General features: G+C 43.8%; 1 protein-coding gene across 1 annotated transcript; it reads right to left on the bottom strand.

The window, feature by feature from the left end:
• Window positions 1-669: 669 nt before the first annotated feature.
• IFNGR1 (interferon gamma receptor 1) lies at window positions 670-25,543 on the bottom strand. The gene is made up of 7 exons (XM_030448430.1): window positions 25,387-25,543; window positions 13,395-13,509; window positions 12,828-13,000; window positions 9,730-9,890; window positions 8,824-9,001; window positions 7,738-7,853; window positions 670-2,527 (listed from the first exon to the last, which is right to left on the bottom strand). The coding sequence occupies exons 1-7, from the start codon at window positions 25,469-25,471 to the stop codon at window positions 2,033-2,035; spliced, it is 1,323 nt and encodes a 440-aa protein (XP_030304290.1). The 5' UTR covers window positions 25,472-25,543; the 3' UTR covers window positions 670-2,032.
• Between the last annotated feature and the right edge of the window lie 1,503 nt (window positions 25,544-27,046).

The following is a 27,046-nucleotide window of genomic DNA, read 5'->3' as shown; positions in this document are numbered from 1 at the left end:
CTGTAACGGAGATGCGGCGGCGGCTGCGGCAGGCGCCAGAGGTCGGAGGACCATGCTGCAGCCCACGCTGTGTGCCCTCGGCTCCCCCTCCTCCCCCCGACGAATTTTGTTCGGATAAGTCTCCCCTACCCCCTTGGCTCTACGCGCCAGTGGACACCTGATCTTCCTCATGCTAAAAAGGTGTTTAAAGTCCTTCCACTGCAGTGTGAAATGTGCTTTCAGAGGAGAGGCTACCTTCCCCTTGCACACCCAACTCAGGGCTAGCAGTGGTGGTTGCCAGGAGGAGCTGTGCCTGAGCACCCATTACTCCTGAAGCAGCTCCAACTCCTCTGCAGGTGGGCCAGGATCTCTTTTTCTCTGTGGGAGTGTAATTGGCCTCTGAGCCTCTATAACCTCTAACTCCCAGATCCTAAAGGACAACCTTGATTCCCCCCTGGTGCTTTCTGCCAGAGGCTCCAGGACAGGTCATTATGTCTGCCTAGCTCAGTCAGTAGAGTACAAGACTCAATCTAACCCCATGTTGGGTGACAATAAATTTTTCACAGCTTTTGCCAATGACCAGGCAACAGATGCTCTCTGTTATCCTCCCCGCTATCCTCCTGGGGGAAGATAAAAAGGGAAATATGGGAGAGAGACTTTAAGACTGGGGGAAAAAAAAACCACCACAAAACAAGCTAAAAAAGGTTTAATGAAGTAATAATAAAAATAACGATGGTGAATTACAAATGTATAAAAATATCTACGCACAGAACCAATACTCCTCAGTTTGTAACTACTTCCCAACCAGAAAAGTTTCCAACTGTCCTCAGCAGCAGACAGAAGTGCCCAAGTCCAGGGTCCCAGTGACAGTCCACAAAAAACTTGGAGCAGCCAAGCCAGTCCTGTTCTGGGAGGCAGGGGAAGGTGACCTGTCTTGATGAAGGATGATCACACCCTGAGAGCTGTCATCAAGTGCTCAGTGTCCAAATGCAGACGTGTGCCGAGTACCTCAAGGGTCAGTACTTGGCCCAGTGCTGTTTAACATCTTTGCTGGCAACACGGGAGAGTGGAACCAAATGCAAGCTCAGCAGGTCTGCTGAGAGCACCAAACTGTAGTGAAGTCAACATGCTAGAGAGCACCATTTCAAATTGGCTGGTACTGGGACTGGCACTAATGATCCTCCTGTCAGTGACAAGGACAGCAGAATTGAGTGCACCCTCAGCAAGTGAGATGATGAAACCATGCTGTGTGATGCAGTTAACATGAGGGAAGGGAAGCCATCCAGATGGACCTTGACAGGCTTGAGAGCTGGGCCCATGCCAACCTCATGGTTGTGGCAATCCCAAGTACAATTACAGGCTAGGTCGAAATGGATTGAATACAGCCTCTTAAGGAGAAGGACTTGGTGTGCTGGTGATTAGAAGCTCAACATGAGCTGGCCATATGCACTTGTAGGCCAGAGATCCAACCATATCCCAGACTGGATCAAAAGAAAGCTGGGGAGAGATTTTTTACAAGGCCATGTAGTGACAGGATGATGGGGAATGGCTTTAAACTGGAAGAGGGTTACATTTAAGTTAGACATTAGGAATAAATGCTTCAGTGTAAAGGTGGTGAGACACTGGGAACAGGTTGCTCAAGGAAGATGTGGATGCCCCATCCCTAGAAGTGTTCAAGGCCAGGCTGGATGGGGCTTTGGGCAACCTGGTCTAGTAGGAGGTGTCCCTGCCCACACAGGAGTGTTGGAACTGGATGATCTCTAAGGTCCTTTCAACTCAAACGATTCTGTGATTCTATGGTTCCAAATAGGAAATAGTGAGTTATGTCATATACTTGAACATTTCTGGAAGTATTATGAAGAGTCTCCCCCTTTTTTATGCTGTTCTTAGGCACTACTTTCAGTCTCATTTCAAGATCCAACTGTAGTAAGGCTACTCTATTTGGATCAGAACAAGTACAACTTGTAGATGCTCACAATATAACCCAGACTTTCCCTGATCTTCAGTAATGCTGTTCTTCCTGAGTGCTGGTAGAAAACTTCAGGTATCCTGGTTATTCTGTCGGCCTGTAAGCAATCACAGGTTGTTCTTCACCAACATCTATAAATGTATCTAAGGGAACATGAGGCTTGTCATAGCCTGAAAACTGGAGACAGCTGCTCGGAATGACCAATTGTTGTATTTCTGCAGCAGAAACCTCTGGATCTGAAGAATTAGTGCACATTTCACTTTGGCTACTGTCAGAAACAAAGTAACTCTCTTTTACTTTGTGACTGTGTTCATCATCACAAGATACTTCCTCTGTGCTTTCCTGCACAGGGACCTTTTCTGCTTTCACTGGTGCCTCTGGGGAAGGAACAGAAGAGGATCCTTCAGTGGAATTCTCAGGACTAACAGTTTCTTCTTTTGGCTCTCCCTCCAGCGAGATTACTTCATCATTCTCTGGCAACCCTGAAGGGGATGGCAAGACGTCTACTACATATATGTATTTTGCTTCTGATTTTGAGTCTAGAATGCTGTCAGTGTTCAGGTTTCTTATCACGCTGACCTGAAATGAGGGGGAGGAAAAAAATTACTTTAAGTTCCACATAATCAGCTTAATTTATTTGCTCTATCTTCTGTCGAAGTTTAGAGGTTTAAAAAAAAAAGACACAAGTTCATAATACAACTCTAATGTCATGCCAACCAATACCAAGAGAAATTAGCAAAGTTAGACTATTGTAGTATAGTGTATATATACAGTCATTACCCTGTGTCTATGACTTCAACTGTTTCATTAAGAGGTGAAGGCTTGAGAGGTGGGCTCATGCAACCACATGAAGTTCAACAAGGCCAAATGCAAGGTCCTGCACCAGGGTTGGGGCAACCCCAAGCACCATTACAGGCTGGGTGGAGAATGAATTGAGAACAACCCTGATGAGTAGCACTTGGGGGTGCTGGCTGATGAGAAGCTCAACATGAGCTGTCTATGTGCACTTGCAGACCAGAAAGCCAGCTATATCCTGGGCCACATCAAAAGAAGCCTGACCAGCTGGTTGAGGGAGGTGATCTGCCCCTTCCCAACTCCACTCTCATTAAGATCCCCACCTGAGGAACTTGGTACAGTTCTGGCTCTCCCGATGGAGCTGTCAGAGTTTGTTCAGAAGAGGGACACAAAGATGATCTGGAGCACCTCTCCTGGCTGAGAGAGCTGGGTTTTTTCACATGGGGTAAAGAGAAGGCTCCAGAAAACCTTAGAGCAGCTTTTCGGTACCTGAAGGGGGTCTACAGGAAAAGCTGGAAAGGAAATCAGTGCAAGGGTATGCAGCAATAGGACAAGGAGGAATGGTTTTATGACGAAGGAGGGTAGACTTAGATTAGACATTGGGAAGAAATTCTTTAGTGTGAAGGTGGCGAGACACTGGCACAGGTTGCCCAAGGAAGTTGTGGATGCTTCCTCCCTAGAAGTGGTCAAGGTCAGGTTGGATGGGGCTTTCAGCAACCTAGTCTAGTAGAAGGTATCCTTGCCCATAGCAGTGGGGGCTGTAACTAGATTATCCCTTCCAACCAAAATCGTTATCTATGAGTCACACTTTTATATAAGCTCTCAAAAACGTTTTCTATGTGCAAACACATTTGCAAGGACCAAATCTGTTTCATGTTACCCAGTGTATTTTAAGTAATTTGAAGTTTGCAATGTAGAGGAAAAACAACAAAGGAAGAAAAAGCTGTAATACTCTTCAACTTGCTGGGAAAACCTTTCATACTCTATAGCTGATGAGTGTAAGTTGGAATAACTGTAATATTTTGTGGCACCTTTCTCAATTGGGAGCAAAGTAAACTTTGGAAAGAGATCTTTACAATTACATGAGAACTTTTATGCATACCCATTACTTTATGTTGAAGTCTTCCTGGTTACTGTGTCACTAAGCTCTCCTTCAATGCTGAGACAAGCCTTATTGTTTCACTTTGAAACCCCTCCACAGGAAGAATATATTAATTCCTTCAATGCCAATGCTTGTTTTAAGCAATTATGACATACCTTCAGGTTGTTAAAAGTTCTTCTGAATTATTTTTGTAAAAGGTGGTTTCAAGAATATAAATGATAAAAGAGGGTAAATTTTCAGCCCTATGATAGTGCTCCCTAAGGCTAACAAAAGCACGGGGGAAAAGGGTTACTTAGTTCCTCTCCAAATTTCATAATCCATTACATATGTGTATCATAGACTAAGGTAATATCTTAATAAAATGAACACAAATACTGGTTTTTTAGATACTCTGTAACAAAATAATCTGACTGAAACTACAAGTTGAGGGAAATAAGGAAGAAAGGGCTAGGAGTAGAAAAAGGGGAGAAAAATAACACTGTTTAAGAAACCTACAAATAAGCAAGAACTGCCCAGTCTGTATTAGCATATGAACTGAGAGCACCATCAAAACCAGACAATCAAATCTCAGTGTGCTTTTCAAGAGTCTTCCTTGATCAGAAGGTTGTGACCCTGTATCTTTACATCGTTATCTTCCTTATAATTTACCTTCAACCCTTACTTCATCCCTATACCTTTCTGCTCAGTTGCCCTGCTACCTGTTGATAGCACTGTGGTTTACTCTGGATTAATGGAATTATCATAGTTTAAAAGAAAACAAATAAAAAACACCACCACAGAACAAACAAACGCTCCCTGGAGAGCAGTCATGTGCAATTTAAGTGAGTTCTACAGACAGACATGTCAATGCTACTAAAGTGATGTGATCCCCTGGGGAATCAAGGACTGCCTCTGGAAAACTGCTAGGAAGAGCATTAAGGTGGCTCCTGACACTGAGACTATACCACAATACAACCTAAGTGCCATTCAGCCATCATTCTCTCCGGGTGTTCATTTCCTGTTATGCAGAAACAGTCAGAACACTAAGTGAGGAATATTCAGAGTGATTTCCATGAGTATGTATGGAAATTGCTTGCTCATATGAAGCAGATGCTTAAAAGATCTTTGCAGAAGCCAGAATATAATCAATAATGTGCAGATACTGAAAATACCATGTACAACTGGTAGGATTAATGTACCTTTTGAAACCTGTTTATACAGATGCATGAAAAACTACTGGATACTTATTGTATACTCACACTCACCTTGAAGGGATCAGAATCTGCAAGTTTTTTTGAGGGAAGGAAAAATCTGCCTCTAATAGTCCCACAGCAAGTGACAAGAGAAAACAATTCTCTGTGTAAACTGGAATCCTGGAGGTATGTGAATTAACAAGAAATGCTGGAAGAAACTATGGCTAAAAGCTGCAATCACAACTTCCCATCTGTTCCCATACCAGCACATGTTATACTAAAGTTAAAACCAAAGCCCAACAAGTTCTTGTTTCTGTCCTTTTTAGGATTGTCACATGGCCCTAAAAGTCACAACTGTAAAACGTGTTAGAGGAAGGCCTTGTCCTCTGGATTTCACAGTGCCAGCTGGAAATACTTAGAGATAGACCTCGAAGATAAAGTACTCTCTATACAGCTACATTCAAGACTTCCTTTCTCAAAAAGGAAACCCCTTTTTCTGAGTTTTTGAGCAAAGCAAGATCAGGCCAAGACACTCCTATTCCCACTCATGAAATAAGGAAGTCATCAGAAGTAAAAAAAAACACCTCAGGGCTTCCTGGAACCATAGGTTTGAGTCAGTGAGTCATGACTACAAGACAAGTCAGCAACTCATGCAGTTACCTCTATCTTCAAAGAAAAGAATCACATCTTATTATGCTATCTGGAATTCAAAGCACCTTGAGTAATGAGTAATCAAGATACAGTTGCTATTTGAAGAAAATTATTTACCTTATGTATGTTAATATTTGTCTCTCATGCATCTTATCTCATACTAACAAACTGACAACCTTAAGCTGTTCCCTGGCGTGTGCAAGTGCTCAAGATATCTTTCTCTCTCCAGTAAAGAGCACCTGAGCCTGAAGGTCTTTCACTGTCTTAACAGGCTAGGGAGATACACTGGTGGAACCCAAGCTCAAGGATACACATAAATAACATACCAAGAAATCCACAACAGTTGAGGTAATCAACACTTTCTCTCCTGACTTTCTCTTCTAATGGCTTGTCCACCTACAAGTAATTTTCAGGTATACATTTTATGAAGGAGAGTTTGAGAAGTCCATTTCAAATCTTTTTAGCACCTGGGAAAAATCTGCATGGCCTTTGCATGATCCCAAAACAAATTAATGCAGCATTAATGTAGAAACAGAAGAATATGTTACTGTCCTATAGACAGATGCTTACAGGAAAAAAAAAAAAATCACAAGAAGTAGTAAAGCAGGTTCTCTCTTGTAAGATGACAATTTGTGGCAAGTATCAGTCGTGAACAATTATAATTCATCCAAATCAAAAATAGATGCTGTCTACCAAAGAAGTTAAGATTTACAAAGATAATTCTTAAGTTCTTTGTGATTATCCAGGAGTGTTTCACAAATACGGTGAGAGTACACAGACTTGTCATCCCTGTCGGGCTTGGAGTAAGCACCAGCAAGGAGCAGAAAGGTTGAACTAAGTATGAGCTAAAAATTGCAGTTGATGCTTTTCAATGAATCTTTATCTTATAGAGTGGTTTTTTTCTACACACTAAAAAAAAAAAAAAAAAAGTGAAAAAAAGAAGAAAGAAAAGAAGAAGAAGGTTAAATCAAAGGGAGATACCTCCATCATACCAATACATTAAGGCCAGGCTCCTTCTGAAACAGCTTAGCACTGATCACAAACCTTACAAGAAAAATTTAGTATATGACAAATCAGAACTACTGAAGATGGCAAGCAGAAGGAGATGGCCTCTTGAAATATGTTTTGTGTATCTGCTGAGAAGATACACTCTCAATGTGATTACCATTTAATACTGCCTCACATGTTGAGACTAATGAGACACCAGGACACAATAGCAGTACTAGACAGATACTCTGCTCTTGCCTGATATGAAATTGCTCTTTATTCACTCTGTTTTCCTAAGGATGGCTACAGGAACCTTCTAAGATAGTACAGCTGCTGAACTCTCTTCCCTGTGACTGCTCAGCGTGAGAAAACATTTCACCTAGTTGTTCTTCTCTCTTCTTACTTCACTATTACTTCACCTTCCTTACTCTGCACATCTATAAGAACATTTTAGCATTTAGTATTATCACAATATTACCATGTAATGAAGGAATGTCACAGGTGTTCAGTGACAGCACAAGAGGAAACGAGCACAAGCTGAAACATGGAATTTTATCTGACTGCAAGAAAACGATTTTTACTGTGAGGGTGATTGAATTCTGGCACAGACTGTGGTTGTGTGTTGTGGAGTCTCCTCCCTTGGAGATATTGAAAACCCAACTGGACAAAGGCCCAGGCTGCCTGCTCCCAGTGATCCTGTCAGAGCAAAGGGCTGGACCAGACGACTGCAAAAAGTCTCTCAACCTCAGCGATTCCACGGTTCTGTGTCACTACTGGAAAGAATACAAACCTCCCCATCTGCACACACATTGAGGTGTTAAGAGCAAAGTTCCCAAACCGGACCAATTACTGCTACTTCATTTAAAAAGACATTGAAGTCTAGCTCTAAAATGAATATGACACCTGTTCGCAGAGGCTGCAACAGAACATTAGAAACAGCACTGGAACATTAGACTGGTATAAATCCTAAACATCTGCAAGACCACGGTAAAAAAAGACGAAGCAGACAAAAGATATTATAGTTATAAAAGTTACTTAGTCGGATAGTAAAAATCTGACACAGATATGAAGTCTGAACTTACCAAAGACTTAGGCAGCGTTATGTTCCTCTTCCTTATCTTCTTGCAGCCACAAAATACTGACAATATTAGACTCAGGCTCAAAATTACAGCACACGGAATGATGATATGTTGCATGCCTATGAAGTTAGAGCAAAATCTGTGAGGAAGTTTGGAAAAATAAACCCCTGCTGTATCATACAGAATAACTTCAGAAGCCATATTAGGTCAAAAAGCTTAACTGTAATGTGTGAATTTATTAATTTACCACCTTCTTTTCACCGAAAAAAACTTTATTTACAAAGCACTATGTCAAGTAAATAAAAATGACAGAAAACTTTCATTTTAAATAAACACAATGATGTTTTTATAGAGGTAAAGGAATTTTATACTTAATTTTTTGTTTCAGGTGACAGATGGAGACAAAAAGATGTCTTCCAAGACATAGAACTGTTAACTACTATGAGTAAGGTTCCACTAGTCTGACTCTCCTTAACGTTCTCCCCCTCGATCACAGTGCTGCTCTTGTGCATGAAAGAATGAACACAACTCTTCTATCAATTTTATCTCTTTTCTCTAGAGAAGTAATGAAGTAAACATTAATAAGTGTTTAAGAAGTTATCAGAAATACAAAGTCGTATCACTAGCTGCCTATGTTCTCTTTTAGTGAAGATGTTAACATCACAGTTTCATGACCACAAATTTATAGTTGCCTCAAACTTAAGAAAAGTCTATATATTTTCCTCAGTGGTAAGACAGAACAAAAAGCCACTTGTTAAAAGAAACAACACTTCTGAAAACCATACAACTTGGTGCATGATCCATTTGTCATATGTTAATCACACCAATGATCAGGTGCAGTTAAACAGGTTTCGTAGTATCAATAAAGCAGGAAAAGCATCCCCCCCAAAATCCAACAGGGTTAATTTAAATAAACATCTTTAGAACTGGTAAAGTACAGCTGGAAAAGAATGACATATTTTCCCTTCTCTCATTCTCCTGTATGCATCCAAGTAATCCCATGGCTCAAATCAGAGCTCAAATACTTAGATGTAACAGATTTCTGGTCAGACTCAGTATGTTCTAACTAAAGTTTTAGATTTTTCTTACTGAATTTCTGCTTGAAAGAAACATCAATGCAGCTTTTTTCTGATGGAGCGCCAATCATCAGATTGCCATAAAATTCTCCCCTTGCTCTAACACAGTAAGAGGAATCTTCAGCAGGAACTGGGATCTCAAGAGTACATTTATACACCGTACAGTTGTCTTCAGGGAACAATTCTTTAGTCTGCAAAAAATCAGTCATAACATATAATTTGATTCAATATATCAACTTAAATGTAATACTATCTTTCAACACTTCCAAAAATGTGAAATCAGTATTAGATATAGCTCCTACATCATCCAGATACCTTGAAAAAGCTGTGTGAACTTTAGCCATCAGCTTGTGAACTACCTTAAAATGTTGTATTTGATCACACTACGGGGCTTTCTTCTAAAATGTGTACTGACTGCAATCTAGATTTGCACTCCTAATTCCCTTATAAAATTTGTATCTGTACACACAGGAAAAGGTAAATAAACACATCTACTCTAATCTTTCTCAAATTTACCCTCCATGATTGCTAAATAAAGTGGTATCAATACCTTGAAAGGTAATCATCTTGAACTAAAGGTCTACCCTACACAAATAAAAGGGGCATAGGTAAAGTTACCAGTGTTTTAATACATATGCAGAAACTATAGCATGGGTTCAAGTAACTCTCTCTTGTGCACAACTAATGCAGTAATCTCCTTTTGTTGCAAGATGTCTCCCTGGACAACTAAAATCCAGACCTCCCAGACATGTATCTCATGGTGATACAACTGATGTTTAAGGGCTTCAGCAGTCCTCTGTTAAGTTCAGCTGTTTTATTGATATCTGTTGACCCTAAGTGTCACAGGAGTGAACCCCTTGTTCATGCATTTAAGGTAAAAACCACATTTTTAGTTTGAAGATTTCATTTTGAAACTTACCTCATTTTTACTGTTCCAAAAAGTGACTGAGTACATGGGATCCAAATTAATTTCTTCGGTCCGAGGAAGAAGCTCCACAGATGGGAATGGAGGATGGTAAATATCAACCACGATTTTATCACTGTGTCTCGAGAGCTTCAGTTTTGGTGGTCCTATTTTTCCTGCAACACATTGCACCCTTGCTATTAGGCCAAAGCTTTTGACAAAAAATATTTTATAGTTAGCTTTCCAAAGTTCATTAGAGATTTGAGAAGAATTACATGTTTATTTCAATGTTATAAATATCACACAATATGACACTTAGAACTAAAGGAGGTTACTTTATGAATATAAGTCTGATATTCAGAAATCTGCTTCTAAAATGGACATGGAATTTCACTGCTGAGCAATTCAACTTTCCTAAATATGTAAGGTCATAAATATTCAGCTCACTGACAACAGAAAAACAACAAAAGCAATCAGAGAATCACAGAATCAGCTGGGTTAGAAAGGTTCTCTGAGATCAAGTCCAACCCTTGATCCACTACCACCGTGGTTACCAGACCATGGCACTGAGTGCCACATTCAGTCTCACAAACCTCCAGGGATGGAGAACCCACCACCTCCCTGGGCAGCCCATTCCAATGCCTGATCACCCTTTCTGTAAAGAATTTTTCCTAATATCTAACCTAAACCTCCCCTGTCAGAGCTTAACTCCATGCCCTCTTGTCTTACTGACAGCTGCATGGGAAAAGAGACCAACCCCCCACCTGGCTACACCCTCCTGTCAGGGAGTTGTAGAGAGTGATGAGGTCTCCTCTGAGCCTCCTCTTCTCCAGACTGAACACCCCCAGCTCCTTCAGCCCTTCCTCACAGGACTTGTGCTGGATACCTTAACAGCCTCCTTGCTCTTCTCTGGACCCGCTCCAGCACCTCAATCTCCTTCCTGAACTGAGGGGCCCAGAACTGGACACAGGACTCAAGGTGTGGCCTCACCAGGGCTGAGTACAGGGGCAGAATCCCTTCCCTGGACCTGCTGGCCACACTGTTCCTGATACAGGCCAGGATGCCATTGGCCTTCTTGGCCACCTGGGCACACTGCTGGCTCATGTTCAGCTTCCTGTCAATCCAGACTCCCAGGTCCCTTTCTGCCTGACTGCTCTCAGCCACTCTGTGCCCAGCCTGGAGCTCCCCATGGGGTTGTTGTGGCCAAAGTGCAGGACCCGGCACTTGGCCGTGTTGAACCTCACCCCATTGGAATCAGCCCAACTCTCCAGTCTGTCCAGGTCCCTCTGCAGAGCCCTCCTGCCTTCCAGCTGATCCACACTCCCCCCCAGCTTAGTGTCATCTGCAAATTTGATAATGGTGGACTCAGTCCCCTCATCCAAACCATCAATGAAGATATTAAACAGAACTGGGCCCGGTTCTGATCGCTGGGGGATACCACTGGTGAGCAGCTGCCAATTGGATCAGCACTGTTCAGCACCACTCTCTGGGGGCCTCCAGCAGTTCCTAACCCAGCACAGAGTGCTCCTGTCTGAGCCCTGGGCTGCCAGCTTTTCCAGAAGAATGCTGTGGGAGACGGTGTCAAAGGCCTGGCTGAAGTCCAGGTAGACCACATCCACAGCCTTCTCCTCATCCACTATACGGGTCACCTGAGCATAAAAGGAGATCAGGTTGGTCAGACAGGACCTGCCCTTCCTAACCCTGTGCTGAATGGGTCTGAACCCCTGTCCATCATGTAGGTGCTGTGTGATTGCCCCCAGGATGATCTGCTCCATAGCCCTGCCAAGCACTGAGGTCAGGCTGACAGGGCTGAAGTTTCCTGGGTCCTCCTTCTGGCCCTTTTTGTGGATCAGTGTGACATTCTCCAATTTCCGATCATCTGGGATATCCCCAGTGACCCAGGACTGTTGGTAAATGATGGAGAGCAGCTTGGAGAGCTCTTCTGCCAGCTCCCCCATCACCCTGGGGTAGATCCCCTCTGGTCCCGTAGACTTGTGAGGATCCAAGTGCCTCTGCAAGTCACAAACTGCTCTCTCCTCGATTACAGGGAGGCTATTCAGCTTCTTATTTCTCTCTACAAGCCCTAGAAGCCAGCTGTCCTCAGAACACCCTGTCTTACTGTTGAAAACTGAGGTAAAGAAGGTGTTAAATATCTCAGCCTTTTCCTCATCTTTGGTAACTATGTTTTCCCCCATGTCAATCAAAGAATGGAGGTTTTCCTTGCCCTTCCTTTTGCTATTGATATATCTGAAGAAGGATTTTTTGTTATCCTTAACAGAAGTGGCAAGATTAATTACACATATTTATGTGAATGAGAACAGAACACAAAATACCACTGACTAGATCCCATCATAAATCATTCAGTTAAAAAAAAGAACATACTGAAACAAACACTGCTGAAAATCTAAACAAATCTCATCTTGAGCAACAGTACTTAGCAAACTTCATTTCTCATGGCAAAGGCCTATGGTAATTTTTTGATGTCTAATGATCTGATTTAACATCTTAGTTTCTTGTTCAATGGGCAAGTGGTTTTGTCTCTCTCCTCCACACATGGCTACCAGTTTTCTGAAAACTGTCAAACCCAGCATTATTACCATGACTTCTGTCCCTTTGTCAAATACTAGAAACAAACCAGAGATTCCAAGTCATGAAAGTATAGGGCAGGGAGGGAACCATAGTGGAAAACAAACAGGGTCTCCACTCTTAAATGCAAAAATCCAGCTCTGTCTAAAGCTGGTGCCTCCCCCACTGCTTTGGACAGGCTGGCCTGAAATCTAGACACAATACTGATGAGAAAAAATGTGATTTCTCCCAAAGCAGCCCAGGGATTTACATGAACAATGAGCAACTGTTTGTTATGATGCTCCAGTGGACTCCCACAATTTCTAGATAATATCTAGACACTGAAAGCTGTCAGTACATAGGATTATAGTCCCCACAGAGGCAGAACTACAGAAGTTCCTACTGAACAGCCATCATGCTTCATTTAATCCTGGACTCCTGACTTCACGATATTCTCAAATGAGACACAATAATACAGTGAAAAGGATAATTACTAACTTTTCAAATTTGGGGAAAATTTATGAGGTTTACTTTGTGAAGGAACTTACCATGCCTTTGCAAAATAAACTCTTTTGACTCAACATACTCAGACTGTTGTGACCCAAGAAGAGCTTTAACTCGAAGCCAGTAAGAGTCCAAAGGATGACTTATTTCCCTTGAGACATCACAAAAATGAGCTGAAATGTTCACACAAGTTGAGACGTTCTTATAGGTACCCAAACTGTAAAACAGATCAAGTTAAAGTTAATACAATTACAATTACACAATACTTCACAATACACTGAATGTGACAAAACATCTAAAAGGGTGACTGAACACTAGCTCAGTACGTTGTGTAGTCCCCATTCCTGGAGATATTCAAAAGCCACCTGGACACAGTCCTGGGCAGCTGGCTCTAGGTGATCCTGCTTGAGCAAATGGATTGGACTACATGACCTCCGAAAGTCCCTGCCAAACTCAACCATCCAGTCATTTTACAAATTTTACCTTAACTTACACTTAGGCAAACTTCACCCTACTTGATTTCAACACACGGAATCAAAAGAATTTACCAGGGACTTACTGCTTTTATATGCAGAGAAAAATCAGGAAATGACAAAAGAGTAAGAACTTACTTGTAAGGTTTGATTTCCACTGTAAAACGAGGAGTTTCAGACATAGGTGGATACTGCCAATTGAAGATAGTTTTGAAATTTTCAGATGTTACTAGAGGCTTTGTTGGTGAAGGCACTAGAAGAAATAGAACACTTTGATAAACTGACCTAGTCAATCATAAGAACAATCAAATATACTTCTAAAGTGTTTGGAAAAGGCAATACGCTAGAAATAACTGAATAAAAAACTAAATGTAAAAATTGCAATTATCCCACAAGTGGACTAGTTTGCCACCAGTACAAACACATACAAGCCCTGTGATGTGATTTATTATTCTTGTCGCCTATAGAGACAGCTTTCTTTCCCAGAACCCTGGATAACCCATGCTCATTGAAAGCAGGTCCATCACACAGCCCATATTAGGTTCATAAGCTGTGACAATTATACCCCTATGTTGGTATTATACAGACATACCAGGAAGATGGTATAAATCTATCTAAGTTAGGTGAGATCAGCCCAGGTCCTGCAGATTTCTCTTGCTCCAGGGGAGCTCTACAGAATTCTACTGTCTGCCAACTCAGCCTTGCCAAAAGACAGCCTGGCTCATAGGGCCTCAAAAACTGTTCCAGAAGGCCACTGGTGTGCTCAACAATGCCATTGGCTTGAGGATAAAACAGAGTATGGAAAACCCACTGGATTCCCTTGTTCTGTGCCCAGATTTCTGGCCACTTTTCCTTTTGCCAGACTGGTATCTGATTAAGTTCCCTTTTATTCTGTTTCCAGAAAGGGAGCCTTTCAGGCATCTCTTAAGGACAGCATAGGACTCTGTAAAGATATACAGTGCAGCCTGGAGTTTCCTACTAGTTATTACACTCCAGACTGCCACCAGCTCTCCCACTTGGGCATCCCTCTCTCCCTCTGTCACAATTCTGTCCCCAGTGTTCAGATATTGAGCCACTGCTTGATATTTACATTTTCCCTTCTCTCTTGGCAGATGCATTGGTAAACCAAACATTTTATAGGGATGATTTAAACTCAGGTGCTACCTTGATGGGAGATGTTGCAGATCCCTTGTCCAAGTCCCCATTTAAGAGGCTACTGTACAGGAAGTATTTTAGGAGCACCTTCCTCAGTCTTATGGATATGACAATAATGGCTTAACTGTGCATACCATTTTCTGATTATTTCTTGTTGAGCAGCTCCTTGCAGGGGGAAGGGTCCCTGTTGTGATTGCTTTTAAAACCTTAGAGGGTACTCTTAGTATGAGTGGCTGCTGCTGTACAATTTTGTCTGCCTCCTGCAAGGCTAGCTTGGACACAAAAAGGCCTTCTTCCCATAGTAAGTATCTTTTTTCTGTACCTTTAAAAGGGTTGGACTCGATGATCTCTGAGGTCCCTTCCAACCCAGCCAATTCTATGATTCTATGATTCTATAAAACTACACAAGATAAAGCCAAGCAGGTGTGTTGGACTTAAAGATCTTCATTGCAACATGTATAGATAAACCCATGGATTGCATGCATGCAAAGGATCAGTTGGGTGTATGGGTCCTAAGGACTGATACAATCCCACCTCATAAACTAGGAGCTTTAGAGCTTCTTCATGAACCAGTACACAGTCCCACCTGGCTCTTTTCTAAGTCAAGTCATATGGTGGGCAAGCAATGATCAAAAAAATCAGGGATATGCTTTCTCCAAAAGACTAATAATCCAAAACCGTGTTGCAGCTCTTTTTTACTTTCAGAAATGTTGACCTGTTCAAAGATGATCAGAGAGGTATGGGGGTGACCCTATTTTTTTTTTCCAGGTTTGATGATGCTCCTAATGGCAACACTTATTTGTAAACCAGGTACATGTGTGCCTGTGCCTACCAAGGAAGCATCTGGTGTTTTAAAAGGCCCCAAGGAGAAGGTAACCATCAAATCCTCACTTTGACTTCCAGTAAGCCATCTTATATAAATCCAGCTGTTGTCCAGTGGCTCACATCTAGGGGACAGCATCTCTAGTTTCCTAACTTCAAATCTATCAAAGTCTCCCCAGGGAGAGGAGGAGCAGATGCTTCCTCAAGCTGTGGTTTTTGAGTATTATATTAATTATTGAGCTGTTTGGATGGTAGCTTAGGATGGGATTTCCCATCCTTTCAGACTCTCAGTAATGTTTCTGAGACCAAAGTTGGTAGCCTGTCCATTACATCCTGCGAGATCGTCTTCTCTATCCCCTCCACCCATATCAGATTTTGTCTTGCCCCAAATACTTTGATAGGAAGGTTGCCTTTAACCTCACTTTCATCCTTCTCACTGCTTTCTGTTTAGGTGGGGTCATGGTGACCTCTCTCGTTCTTCTATAATTGATTTGCTCCTGAACTACCTCCTTCTGCATCATTTGATCAGCAGCTCTTCCTTGCCTATTTCCTCTCCCAGGATGATCCAGGTCTTGTAATTGGACCCAATATAATTTTAACAAATCTGGAAGTCCCAGAATTCCAGGTGTTAACCATTTCAGGTGAGCATTCAACAACATGGGAGGGGGATGTTGGGGAACCAGTGTCCTATCATGCCTAAGTTGGAAACAAGCTGCCTGTAAGCTTTCTGTCACATTTACTGCTGGCAAATAGTATGGTGGTCTCCTTGCTCTCGAGAATCCGTGCCTCCTGCCCATAATGTTGCACAATGGGGTCAGGGATCACATACCTTGCTCATCTCCTGCATTTAAGAAAACTCCAGGCTCCCAGTAACCTTGTGCCCCATTTTCAGAGAGGAAAATTCTGTCTCCTCCTGTCAGAAAAACTCTCCAAACATACCAGTTTCAGAGGCCAATCTCAAGAATTTCTCTTGGATTTCAGTGAGCTCTGTCAGTGAATAAGGCGTTGTATGTGTTTGTGGAGCTGGAGCCCACTGTCTATTAGCAGCTGGGACCTGAACAGTTTCAGTTTTAAACAATGGTCTCATTACTGCCTTTTGTTTATCTGAGTAATAGTCCACTTTGATAATAAGCAACCTTTGATAAACCTTGGCCTGCTCAGTCCTCTAAATCAGAGGATCCTGGCTGCAGAACAGCAGCTTCCCAATTGTGGACACTGAAATTCTAAGGGAGCAGTCATATTAGTTGAATGTTTCTAAGTTCACATGACCTGATGGGGTTTACCCCAGAGCACTGAGAGTCCGGGGAGGTCCCTATTAACTGGAAGCTAGCCAGCATTATTCCAGTTTACAAGAAGGACAAGAGCAAGGACCCAGGAAACTACAGACCTACTAGTCTAACCTCAGCACCTGTAAAAATTATAGAGGTGATCATACTGGCTGCTATTGAAAGACATTTAAAGGACAACAGGATCATCACATACAATCATCATAGATTAAAAAATGGAAAGGCCTGTTTAACTAATATCCTATTATAAGGTCACCTTCCTAGCCTTTTTGGATTTTATTAAGGCTTCTGACAATGTCCCTCACAGCATCCTTCTGGACAAGTTGGGATTTTTCCAAGGCCTGCCCTGCAGCTTTGGTGGTGACATGAGCACCTTTGGGGGGTGAGGGGACAGTGATTCTGTGTATATTTTATTTTCCTTTTCATCTTTACTGCTTCATCAAAGCTTATGCAGCTTAGTTTCTGACCTATAAGCCTCTCATTGTCGCACCCTTCTCTGAAAGGGAGAGGAGCATCTCTCAGTCATCTACTTGTTGGCCCACTGTTAAACATTGATACAGGCATTAAGGACACCTTTCAGCATGAACTGAGAAGCTCAAAGTCCTATAGCTCTGCTCACAAAAGCCAGTAAAGAAATAGGTTTATAACACACCTCCGCTCATCTCATTAACTTCTCCATGTTTCACGGGCCAAGAATCATCTCCTCCCTTTTTTTTCTAAGGGATGACACCTAATCACACCTTGTACCAATCTTCTTCTGTACAAGCAACAGAAATACTGTCTTTCAGGTGGTTCAATGGACCACCTTCACTTCTAGTGAAGGAAAAAGTAAATTTTTCTCAGCTTGTGTTGATTTTTGAGATTTGTTGGTTACTTTAAAGCCAGAGAATGCCTGAAAGCTCACCACCTTTCCCTAACTGCAATGGTTATTTTCATGGAAGACTACCTCTACTTGCAGTCACTGCCTTACCAATTTGAGTCACCAAGGACTTACTCTTCATTTAGTAATAATACACAGAAACTCAGTGCAAGTCACAGAAGTTTAAGATGCAGAACTGAGTGCTAAGCACTGTAACAGTTCAGACCAAAGGACCTCAAAAAAGGCACAGAAGAAGGATCAGCATGTGATTACCCATGGAAATTCTGCTTTTAATGCCTTGGCCAGACAATTCTAGGCCTCTTCTTCAGGTCTCTCATCCTACCTGCCTGCCCCAAATGGTCTTCACTGTTCAGCTCACAGCCCCTTTACTCAAGCTGTTTATCTAGCTTTTAGTGATTTCTCTGGCTAGTTCCCCATCTTGTACCAGTGCAGAGAAATGGCCCTGGGACACATCAGCTTCATTTCACACCAGCACTCCAGACCATAAAGAACACTGCAGATTTTCGAAGCGCTAACATTTAATTTTCACAGATGCCACTTCTGCATACTGCCAGTTAAAATGCTGCAACAAGGACTATTTTACTTAAACCATAAATGACACATTATTTTTTTAAACACATTTCACACTGTTCTGTGCTGCTAAGCAAGCACAATTGGAGGAAGCTGATAGTGGCTAATGCCACAATGGGAATCATATCTTACAATAAATAAGCAAATGCAGCAACACTTGAGGTGCAAACTCAAACACTGAGAAACTTAACGTGGAAAAGGTGAGATGAAAATATATCAGCAAATCATGTCATACAGGACATTCAAGAAGTTCTTGTTTACTTCCAGTTCAAATGCAGTGATCTCCACCTGCAGTTATCTCTGTCCATTCACCCGGCATTGTAAGACAGCAATACTGGCTGACAGGCAACAGAAATGTCAGCAGGAACATTTTTTTTCGCAGAAATTTAGCTGGATACATGCATTGTGGAAGAACATAGGAGGAACTTTAAATGGCAGTTCTGTGTTCAGAGAATACAGGAAAAAAAGGCAAAGGTAGGCCAGTTAGACTATACTGGAAGATTACTGAAAGAAAAGAAGCACACCTGGCCTTTGAGGATGAAGAGATGGAGTGTTAAAAAGCAAAAGCAGGACTAAAGGAGGAACAAAAGGAAGCACAAACATGATCACTGGGTGACCTAGAAGTTGAATATTTAGTAGAGAACAGACATGGGAATACAACAACACAAACTCAACAAACTCACACCTGCATCAGTTTATGACCAACCTACATAAGTGGGATAGAAATACAAATATTTATTTGTTCACATACAAACAATCCAGACTAACTATTGCTGCGATATTGGTGGCAAAGACCTTAGCAGGTGCCACTACTGTGGGGTGTATGTGTATATATACAGTATCAAGTATCTTCTTAATGTGCAAGTACCTTAACTAATGGTATTTAAGTTTTGGAGACATTTGTATCTGCAAGAAACTGAACAGTTAAAGCTAATTTGTGTATTGTACAGAAAGGAAATACACGTGGGAGGGCATTATAAAAACAAATACTACTGAAAGACACTTGTTTTACTGCAAGTATCTGATGCTTGGTTCCAGGCTGCTAAGTGGGAGGGTTTTTTGGTTTGGTTTTTTTTTTTCCATAGTAACAGGAATAAGTATACCTAGTTGCATCTAAGACTAAGGAATCATAGAATCATAGAATCATGGAATTGGCTGGGTTGGAAGGGACCTCATAGATCATCGAGTCCAACCCTTGAACCACCGTTGCGGTTGCTAGACCATGGCACTGAGTGCCACATCCAGTCTCAAACGGATCTCGCTTTGCAACGGGAAGGAGCAGGGAGGCGTCACCGGCCCCCCACCTGCTCCGGAACCACAGGCTCCCTTTTTTCCTCCTTTTTTACCCTTTCTCATGCCCGACGAGGGTAACGCACCCGACAGGGTCGTCTTCTCAGCGTTCGAAACTGCCGGCGACCGCCGCCGGCCGCCGGCTCCAAAACCCGTAGGGAACCGCTCATCCCTGCCGGGGATCGGTTTTGCAGATGGAAAAAAAAAAAAACAAAAAACCACCGACGCCAACCCGCAGGGCGCAGCACCCTGACAAGGTTAGCACCCGGGGAGCAGGGGGAAAACCACCGAGGGAAGGCAACCCCAAAGCCGCCCGAGTTCAGCTGCCCGTCACGAGGTGGGACGGCCGGGCTGCTGTTTCCCCTCTGCCCGGCTTTTCACGGGCTCCAGATTAGGGCCAGTAAGAGGAGGGGAAAAAAAAAAACAAAAAAAGCAATTCGGTGAGCTCCAGGTTAAGGCCGAAGGAAAAGTAAAGGAGAGGGGAGAGAGGCTTCACCGACAGCCTCCTTCCCCGACAGCCTCCTTCCCCTTTGCCCTGTAAAAATTCACGAATCCCCCAGGTCAGGAAAAGTCAGAGGGCTCTCCGGCACTGCAAACTTGTGGGCAAAAAAAACGAAGCGGTGCAGCCGGGACCACACCACCAGCTGGGCACACTTAACCCAAGCCCTCCGAAAGGAGAGCGGTGCCTTCACCGAGCCCTTGGGGACTCGGGGGAAGCCGCGGCAGGCTCGGCAACCCCGGGACATATGCACAGGGCCGTACTGGACGACAAAGCCAGCGGCCGCAAAAACACCCGCTACAGCGGGCTCCGGCTTAGGGCCAGGGCACGACTATAGGAGAAAGGTGGGGCGCTGCCGCCCCACCGTAAAGAGCTCTTCCAGGGCTGCTCGACTCCCGGCGGACGCCCTAGAGCCGAGCAGGGCTCCAGCTTGGGACCGGAGCGCGACTAGGAAAGGAGGACAGGGCGCCGCCGTCCTGCCGTCAGCAGGTCCTCCTGGGCTGCTCGGCTCCCGGCGGACGCCCCGGAGCCCAGCAGGGCTCCAGCTTAGGGCTGGAGCGCGACTGTAGGGGAAGGCGGGGCGCCGCCGCCCCGCCGTCAGCAGCTTCTCCCGGGCTGCTCGGCTCCCGGCGGACGCCCAAGGAAGACAATGTGAACAACAACAAATTCACTACTTGTACAGCACATACAACGTAGTTCTGCTTCCAGTACATAAAACCTGAAAATGCTCACTTGTTTCTACAAGTTTAACTTGTCTTGCTTTGTACATTCACCTCCTCAAGTCAAAAAACACCACCACACTGCCCATATTTCACCAATCACCATAGGGTTAGCCACACACAAACAGAGAAAGATTTCCATACAACTAGACTATCTATTTTAGATTATAACTATTTCCAAGTCATATTACCTACGGAAAGTACTTGTGAAACACAAGTTTTAAACCCCCATATAGTCAATAAAAACCTATTTTTAAAGGATATACAGAAGTACTTATTTTTTATACATGCAGATGTCCCATCTGTTCATTAAGCCTCAGCAATGAATCACCCAACAACAAAAACTGAATCCACTGAATTTCCCCTTCTCCAGTTCAGAGACATAAAAATTAAATAGTCTTTAAATTCATGTTTGTATCTTGTGCAACAACTAAGTTCCTCCTCTCATTCTGGCGGAGGTCATGAGGTGTTACTGTATACACAGAGGCACCAATGTTCATGGAAACAGTATTCAACTGAAAGAATAATAATGCATGTAAGAGAATAAGGCCTGAGGACTCCACAGTGAATACTCTATGGAGCCAACAGCTTTAAAAAAAAGAGATCAAGTTGCATGTGTCTATTAAATTTCACTTAGGCACTAACATAGAGATTGAAAACAATTGAAAGATCAAAATGACAAACTGAAAAAAAAGCATGCAAAGAATCTTTGGAAGGTGCTTTTTTTTATTTATTTTCCTGTGAAAAGTAAAAAAAAGTCCCTAAAATCCCTGGGTGACACATTAGGAAAACAGTTTTAAGTCATTTCAGCAAGCCAAGAGAACATTCCAAGTGGGTAATCAACATTTAGCCTAAGAAAGAACATGCAGTATTAGATAAAATGCTAACAAATCAGTCCCTTCTGGATCCCTGACTGGGAAAACAGTGTGCCTTCTTTAACACAGAAGCAGAGAGTATTACGGGTTGGAAGGGACCCCAAAATCTCATCGAGTCCAACTCCCCTGCTAGAGCAGGATCATCTAATGTAAGTCACACAGGAAAATGTACAGTGGGTTTTGAGTGTCTCCAGAAAAGGAAACTCCACAACCTCACTGGGCAGCCTGTCCCAATGTTCTGTCACTCTCATGGTGAAAAAGCTTTTCCTCGTATTTACGTGGAACCAACTATGCTCAAGCTTGTATCTGTTGCCCCTTACCCTATCCTTGGACACCACTGAGAAGAGCCTGGCTCTATAATGACACTCACCCTTTACATATTTATAAACTTTAATGAGGTCACCCCTCATTCTCTTCTCCAAGCTGAAGAGACCCAGCTCCCTCAGTCTTTCCTCATAAGGGAGATGTTCCGCTCCCTTCATCACCTTGATTGCTCAGCACTGGACTCTTTCAAGCAGTTCCTGGTTCTTCTGGAACTGAGGGGCCCAGAACTGGACACAGTACTTCAGATGGGGCCTCACCAGGGCAGAGTAGAGAAGAACCTCTATCAACCTAACAACCACCCCCTTTCTAATGCACCCCAGGATGCCAATGGCCTTCTTGGTCACAAGGGCACATTGCTGGCTCATGGTCATCCTTCTGTCCACCAGGACCCTCACATCTCTTTCCACTACACTGCTCTCTGTCACAGCTCAGTCCCCAACCTATACTGGTACCTGTGGTTGTTCTTTCCCAGATGCAAGTCTCTGCACTTGCCTTTGTTGTATTTCACTGAAGTTCTCCCTACCCAACTCTCCAGCCTGTCTAGGACTTGTAGAATGACAGCACAGCCTTCTGATATATCAGCTACTCCTCGCAGTTTTGTGCCATCAGCAAACTTGCTGACAGTGCACTCTGTTCCTTCATCCAGGTCCTTGATGAATACATTGAATAGCACTGGTCCCATAGACAAGCCCATGTGATATACCAGCCCTGTGTTCCACTTGAGCTCATATATCCACTTTAATTGCACCCAAAAAAGGGTAGCAGCTTTGGTGACTTCACAAATGTAAAAAAAAGAGATTCTCCTTAGCATTCACCACCACTGAAAGAGGAGAGGAAAGAGATCAGATTAAATGAGTACTGCCCAAGTGCTTCTGCTGGACACTGCAGCAATACACAATTAAAAAAAAAAAAAAAAACAAAATTGTCAAAAAGGCAGCATAAGCCCTGGCAAATGGGTTTAAAGAGTAGCAAGTCTGTACTAAAGGTGAAAAACAAGACACAGTAAGAATTTAGTCTGTTTCTGAAAGCTGTATTCCCTTCTAGAATGGACCTCTTTAACCATTTAGGCCCTCAATTCAATTTGTTCTGAATCAGGCAAAATTTAGCCTGTATTAAAGCAGAATACAGCGACCTGGGGGCTAAAAGAGAATTGGCAGTACTGCTCAGAACTGCAGAGCAGGAAGAGTTCAGCACTCACCAGAAGTACCAGGCACACACCCTGTGTGAAACAACTGTCAGAGCGCTGGCTCTGTCCACTTGTCAGCTCCCCAGCTAGGCAGCACACTTGTGTTAGCATCCATCGTCTCCATTGGGCACTTCTGGCAGCAAAGGCACTAAGGAAAGATAAACCATCCAGTTCCTGCTTTCCTCACACTGCTGGAGGGGAGACCTGCTAAGGTGGTTTTGGAGGGGAGCTCAAAAGACAGGCCAAGACCAAGCAACAAGGTGCTGAGGAATTTTGTCCCTGCTATCTGCCCAGACTGCTAAGCAGCAGGAGCCATACAGCATATATGGAAAGGTTTGCACAGGCTTTTCTTCACTCACTTTCATTTATCTCTCCAAAACAAATATGAAGCATACACTTCTACCATACTGTCACTCCTATACTTTGATGGCACTCCCTTAGCAAAGTTATTAAAACAAGCTTGAATTAGTGGGTGCAACAATTCCATGCAGAACCTAAGTTCTTAAAAGACCTTAAACACAAAAAGGAAACCACATTCAAATGAAGAAAGTATGAAGAGTAGGACTAAAATTAAAAGCTTTTTGTTTTAATTTAGTGAACTTAAATTATTTCACAGGAATTGGGAGCAGAGACTACACACAATACTCAGTGCATTTTTACAGCTTCTATTTACAATGGGGTTTTATCTTCTCAGAACTCTGAGGTTTTATACTGTTCCACAGAGCTTCTAAAATCCCTGTTTATGTTAAAAAATATGAAACAAAAGACAGACCTAGATCATCACCTTAAAAAACCCCACAAGAATACATTTTAAAACCTGCTGTAACAGCAGAATCTAAATGCTGCTGTATCCATTTTATGACAGTTCTCCACTTTTGTTATAGTTGGAAAGTCATAATAGATTACATCTAAATGCACTTCCTATAATCTGTTTTTATCTGAGGCTGGACAGAAGAACTGCTATGACTGCTAATAATCTGAACAAATCAAAACCACTGAGATCATCATACACATCAGGAAGGAAGCTGAAAAAATGAAGTGCACACATCACCTTGAAAATCTGGCTTTCAATGTGCAAGAAGCACCTGAACTGCTGTCACAGTCTCTAGTCTTCTACTACTAATAATAATAAATACTAATAATAATAATAATAATAAATACTACTAATAATAAATACTAATAAACTTGACCAGCAGCCTTCTCTTCTAGGACATTTAAAAGCAGACAGAGTTCCAAACAACGAAGCTCCACCGATGAGTCACAGGCCTATTTATGCTAATCACCCAGCTGTAGGAAAGGCAGCAGTGTTCAACTGTTCAGACAACTGCCCTTGGGTTCTAAGGAAAAGTGTGCCCTGAAGCAGAGGAAGGTGACAGAGCATTTCCTCTATGCACACTGACCCCTGAGTTATCCATCACAACAAATGATACACGGTATACCATACACAACTGGCATTGTGTTTGTACATTAAAATTGCTTAATGCGATGTAAAAGTAGCATATTCTATTAGCAATAAAAGCACGCACCTAAAAGAGGTGAAGTCAGATCTCAAAAAACACTAGTTAATACTGCAAACCTCCTTACTTCTAAAATGTGAAAAAAGGAATAACAGAATCAGCTGGGTTGGAAAGGACCTCTGAAATATCAAGTCCAGCCATTGACCCACTACCACTGTGGTTCCCAGACCATGGCGCTGAGTGCCACATCCAGTCTCTTCTTAAAAACTTCCAGGGACAGAGAATCCACCATCTCCCTGGGTAGCCCATTCCAGTGCCTGATCACTCTCTCTGGAAAGAATATTTCCTAATATCCAACCTAAACCTACCTTGGCAGAGCTTAAGTCCATGCCCTCTTGTCTTACTGACAGCTGCCTGGGAGAAGAGACCGACCCCCCCCCCCCGGCTACACCCTCCTGTCAGGGAGTTGTAGAGAGTGATGAGGTCTCCCCTGAGCCTCCTCTTCTCCAGCCTGAACACCCCCAGCTCCCTCAGCCCTTCCCCACAGGACTTGTGCTGGAGTCCCTTTCACAGCCTCGTTGCCCTTCTCTGGAAGAAGTTTCCCCGAAAGGTTTCACGGTGAAGCCAGCAACCACCAAGTCAAACAAATTGGGCACTCAAGATGTAAACCACCGAGGGACAAGCCAGCGGGTATATTATTAGATTTACCTCATATGGACTAGGAGCAGTAAAGAGTCTTCCAAAGTCCAGTATGGTGTGGCTCATCCCCAGGGACAACTAAGTGCAATCATTCCACCTTGGCACGGCCTCTAAAACGCACCACGTCCCTGTGAATCTGCTCGTCCGCCAGCCAAGCGGCAAGGCGGACCCCGACACTTCCCCTCCGCCTCGCCACGCTACCGGAGAGCAGCGGCGAGGCCGGGCAGGCCCCACCGCCGCCTCGGCGGCGTTCAGTCACGCACCGCCGTATCCGTTCCAGGCCCCTCGCCCCTTTCAAGAGTACCGTGCTGCCGCCCAGCCTGCCCTGCCCTCCGCCTTCCCCCGGCCCAGCCTGCCCGGCCCCTTACCTGCGGGCGGCTGCTCCCCTCCGGAGCCCGAGTTGCGGAGGAGCTCCAGTAGCGCCAGCACCAGGAGGGCGAGCGGCACCCGCATGGCGTGCGGCTACAACTCCAGCTCCGACCTCTCCGCACCGAGCCGCACTCCTCCGCCTCCCCGTTCCCCTCCGGCGCCTGCGCGGTGCCTTCCTCGCCCGCCGGCACAGCTGGGGAGGGCCGGGTCGGGCCGGGCGGCAGCGCCCCTGGGAGGAAGCCAGCATGGGGTGGGAAACAGCGCTCAGGGGCACTGCCGGGCGCCGGGGAGCGTTGTGTCGGGGTTATGGGGTTGGGGCCCAGGGGAGGAAGCTGGAGCTTCCCCGGGGCTGGCGGGGGCCGTGGTGTGAATGTTTGTGTTGGGTGGTGTGAATGTTTGTGTTGGGTGGTGTTGCCGCCGTCGCGCCCTGGCTTTATTCGTTGTGGGTTGTTTTGTTGTTTGTTTTTTTTTAAGCGCCGGTCCTGTGTCATTCCTGTCAGCCCCAAGCGCTGAAAGGTGCATCGTCCCCCTCGTCACGTGGAAACTTTGCCGCTCTCTTACACATTCCCCATTCCTTAAAAAGCACAATGGAGTTTTTCAGAAGCAGTACTTTGAATTCACATGCGCAGAGGAATCACAATTTGTACTGAAGAGATTTTACTCTTTCTTGCAAATAACCCGAACTTCTGTGCACTTAATAAAATGGAGTGATCCTGCTGCCAAGCTAGATGGAGGTGGCAGCTTTCAGCCCTCCTATTTCTGTCTCTCCCACCAATGCCAGATAATGCTGCACCTTACCAGCCAACTTCGAGGGTGAGATGAGCACAAGAACACAAATTAAAAATTTATGGTACTCACACCCACCAGCTCTAGGGCATGTAGCAGCTCCTTTCTGAGTTTACGCAAGTGACATGTTTTCTAGACCTGAAATGGAGGCAGCTTTAGGGATCCTTCACACCCATGCCTCTTCCCAGGCCTTCAGTGAGACTGAAGTGAGGAAATGGAACTACTTGCCAGAGATGTAATGCCTCCTCTTTCTCACACCCCTGTTCGAAAAATGTACAGCTGTTTCTTCACCTTTATTTCCTTTGAAAACATTGTCCCATGTCCTGGAGAAAAGTGTAGAGGAGTTGCTTTTCCTGCCATCTGCATTTGCAATACTGAGGAGACAGCATGATTTGCTGCATGGGAGGGAATGAGCAGCCAGGAGAAGGAAGATCACAAGCCAACAACAGCATTGCCAAAGAAAAAGCTGAACTGGTACAGTCTCAGAAATAGTGGTGTCTCCACAGGTGATGAAATGGGACTGTGGGGTGTAGAGGTTAGAGAGTCAACTTCTCCTCCCATCTGCATTTTAGGCTGATGAAACTGGATTGTGAAACTATGCTCACGTTATATGGCAACTTGACACTTGTAGACTTACCCTTGTGCTTAACACCAGTGCACTAAAAAGCTTCACAACCAACAAGTGCTTAACTGTCTGGATTGGAATATTGACTGCTCACTGGCCTGTGGATTTTACCTTCTCAAATGGTGGAATGTTTGCGTAATATAATCTAACACATAAGATGTTTCCTATGACACTGGGGCAAGAGGAAATGGCCTTGAGCTGCACCAGGGAAGGTTTAGACAGGAAACTTATTCACTAAAAGGATTATC

This window comes from Calypte anna, chromosome 3, assembly GCF_003957555.1.
Source record: "Calypte anna isolate BGI_N300 chromosome 3, bCalAnn1_v1.p, whole genome shotgun sequence".
Lineage (NCBI taxonomy): Eukaryota > Metazoa > Chordata > Aves > Apodiformes > Trochilidae > Calypte > Calypte anna.
The sequence above is the reverse complement of the archived record's forward strand: the minus strand, read 5'-3'. Positions and strand labels throughout refer to the sequence as shown.

Excerpts from the sequence above, each read along its gene's own strand:
- IFNGR1 (XM_030448430.1), bottom strand. The coding sequence starts at position 25,471 with ATGCGGGTGCCGCTCGCCCTCCTGGTGCTGGCGCTACTGGAGCTCCTC. Across the intron at positions 13,001-13,394 it reads GTGGAAATCAAACCTTACAA|TTTGGGTACCTATAAGAACG; the intron begins GTAAGTTCTTAC and ends TCTGTTTTACAG. Across the intron at positions 7,854-8,823 it reads TTCTTTCAAGCAGAAATTCA|GCATGCAACATATCATCATT; the intron begins GTAAGAAAAATC and ends CTAACTTCATAG.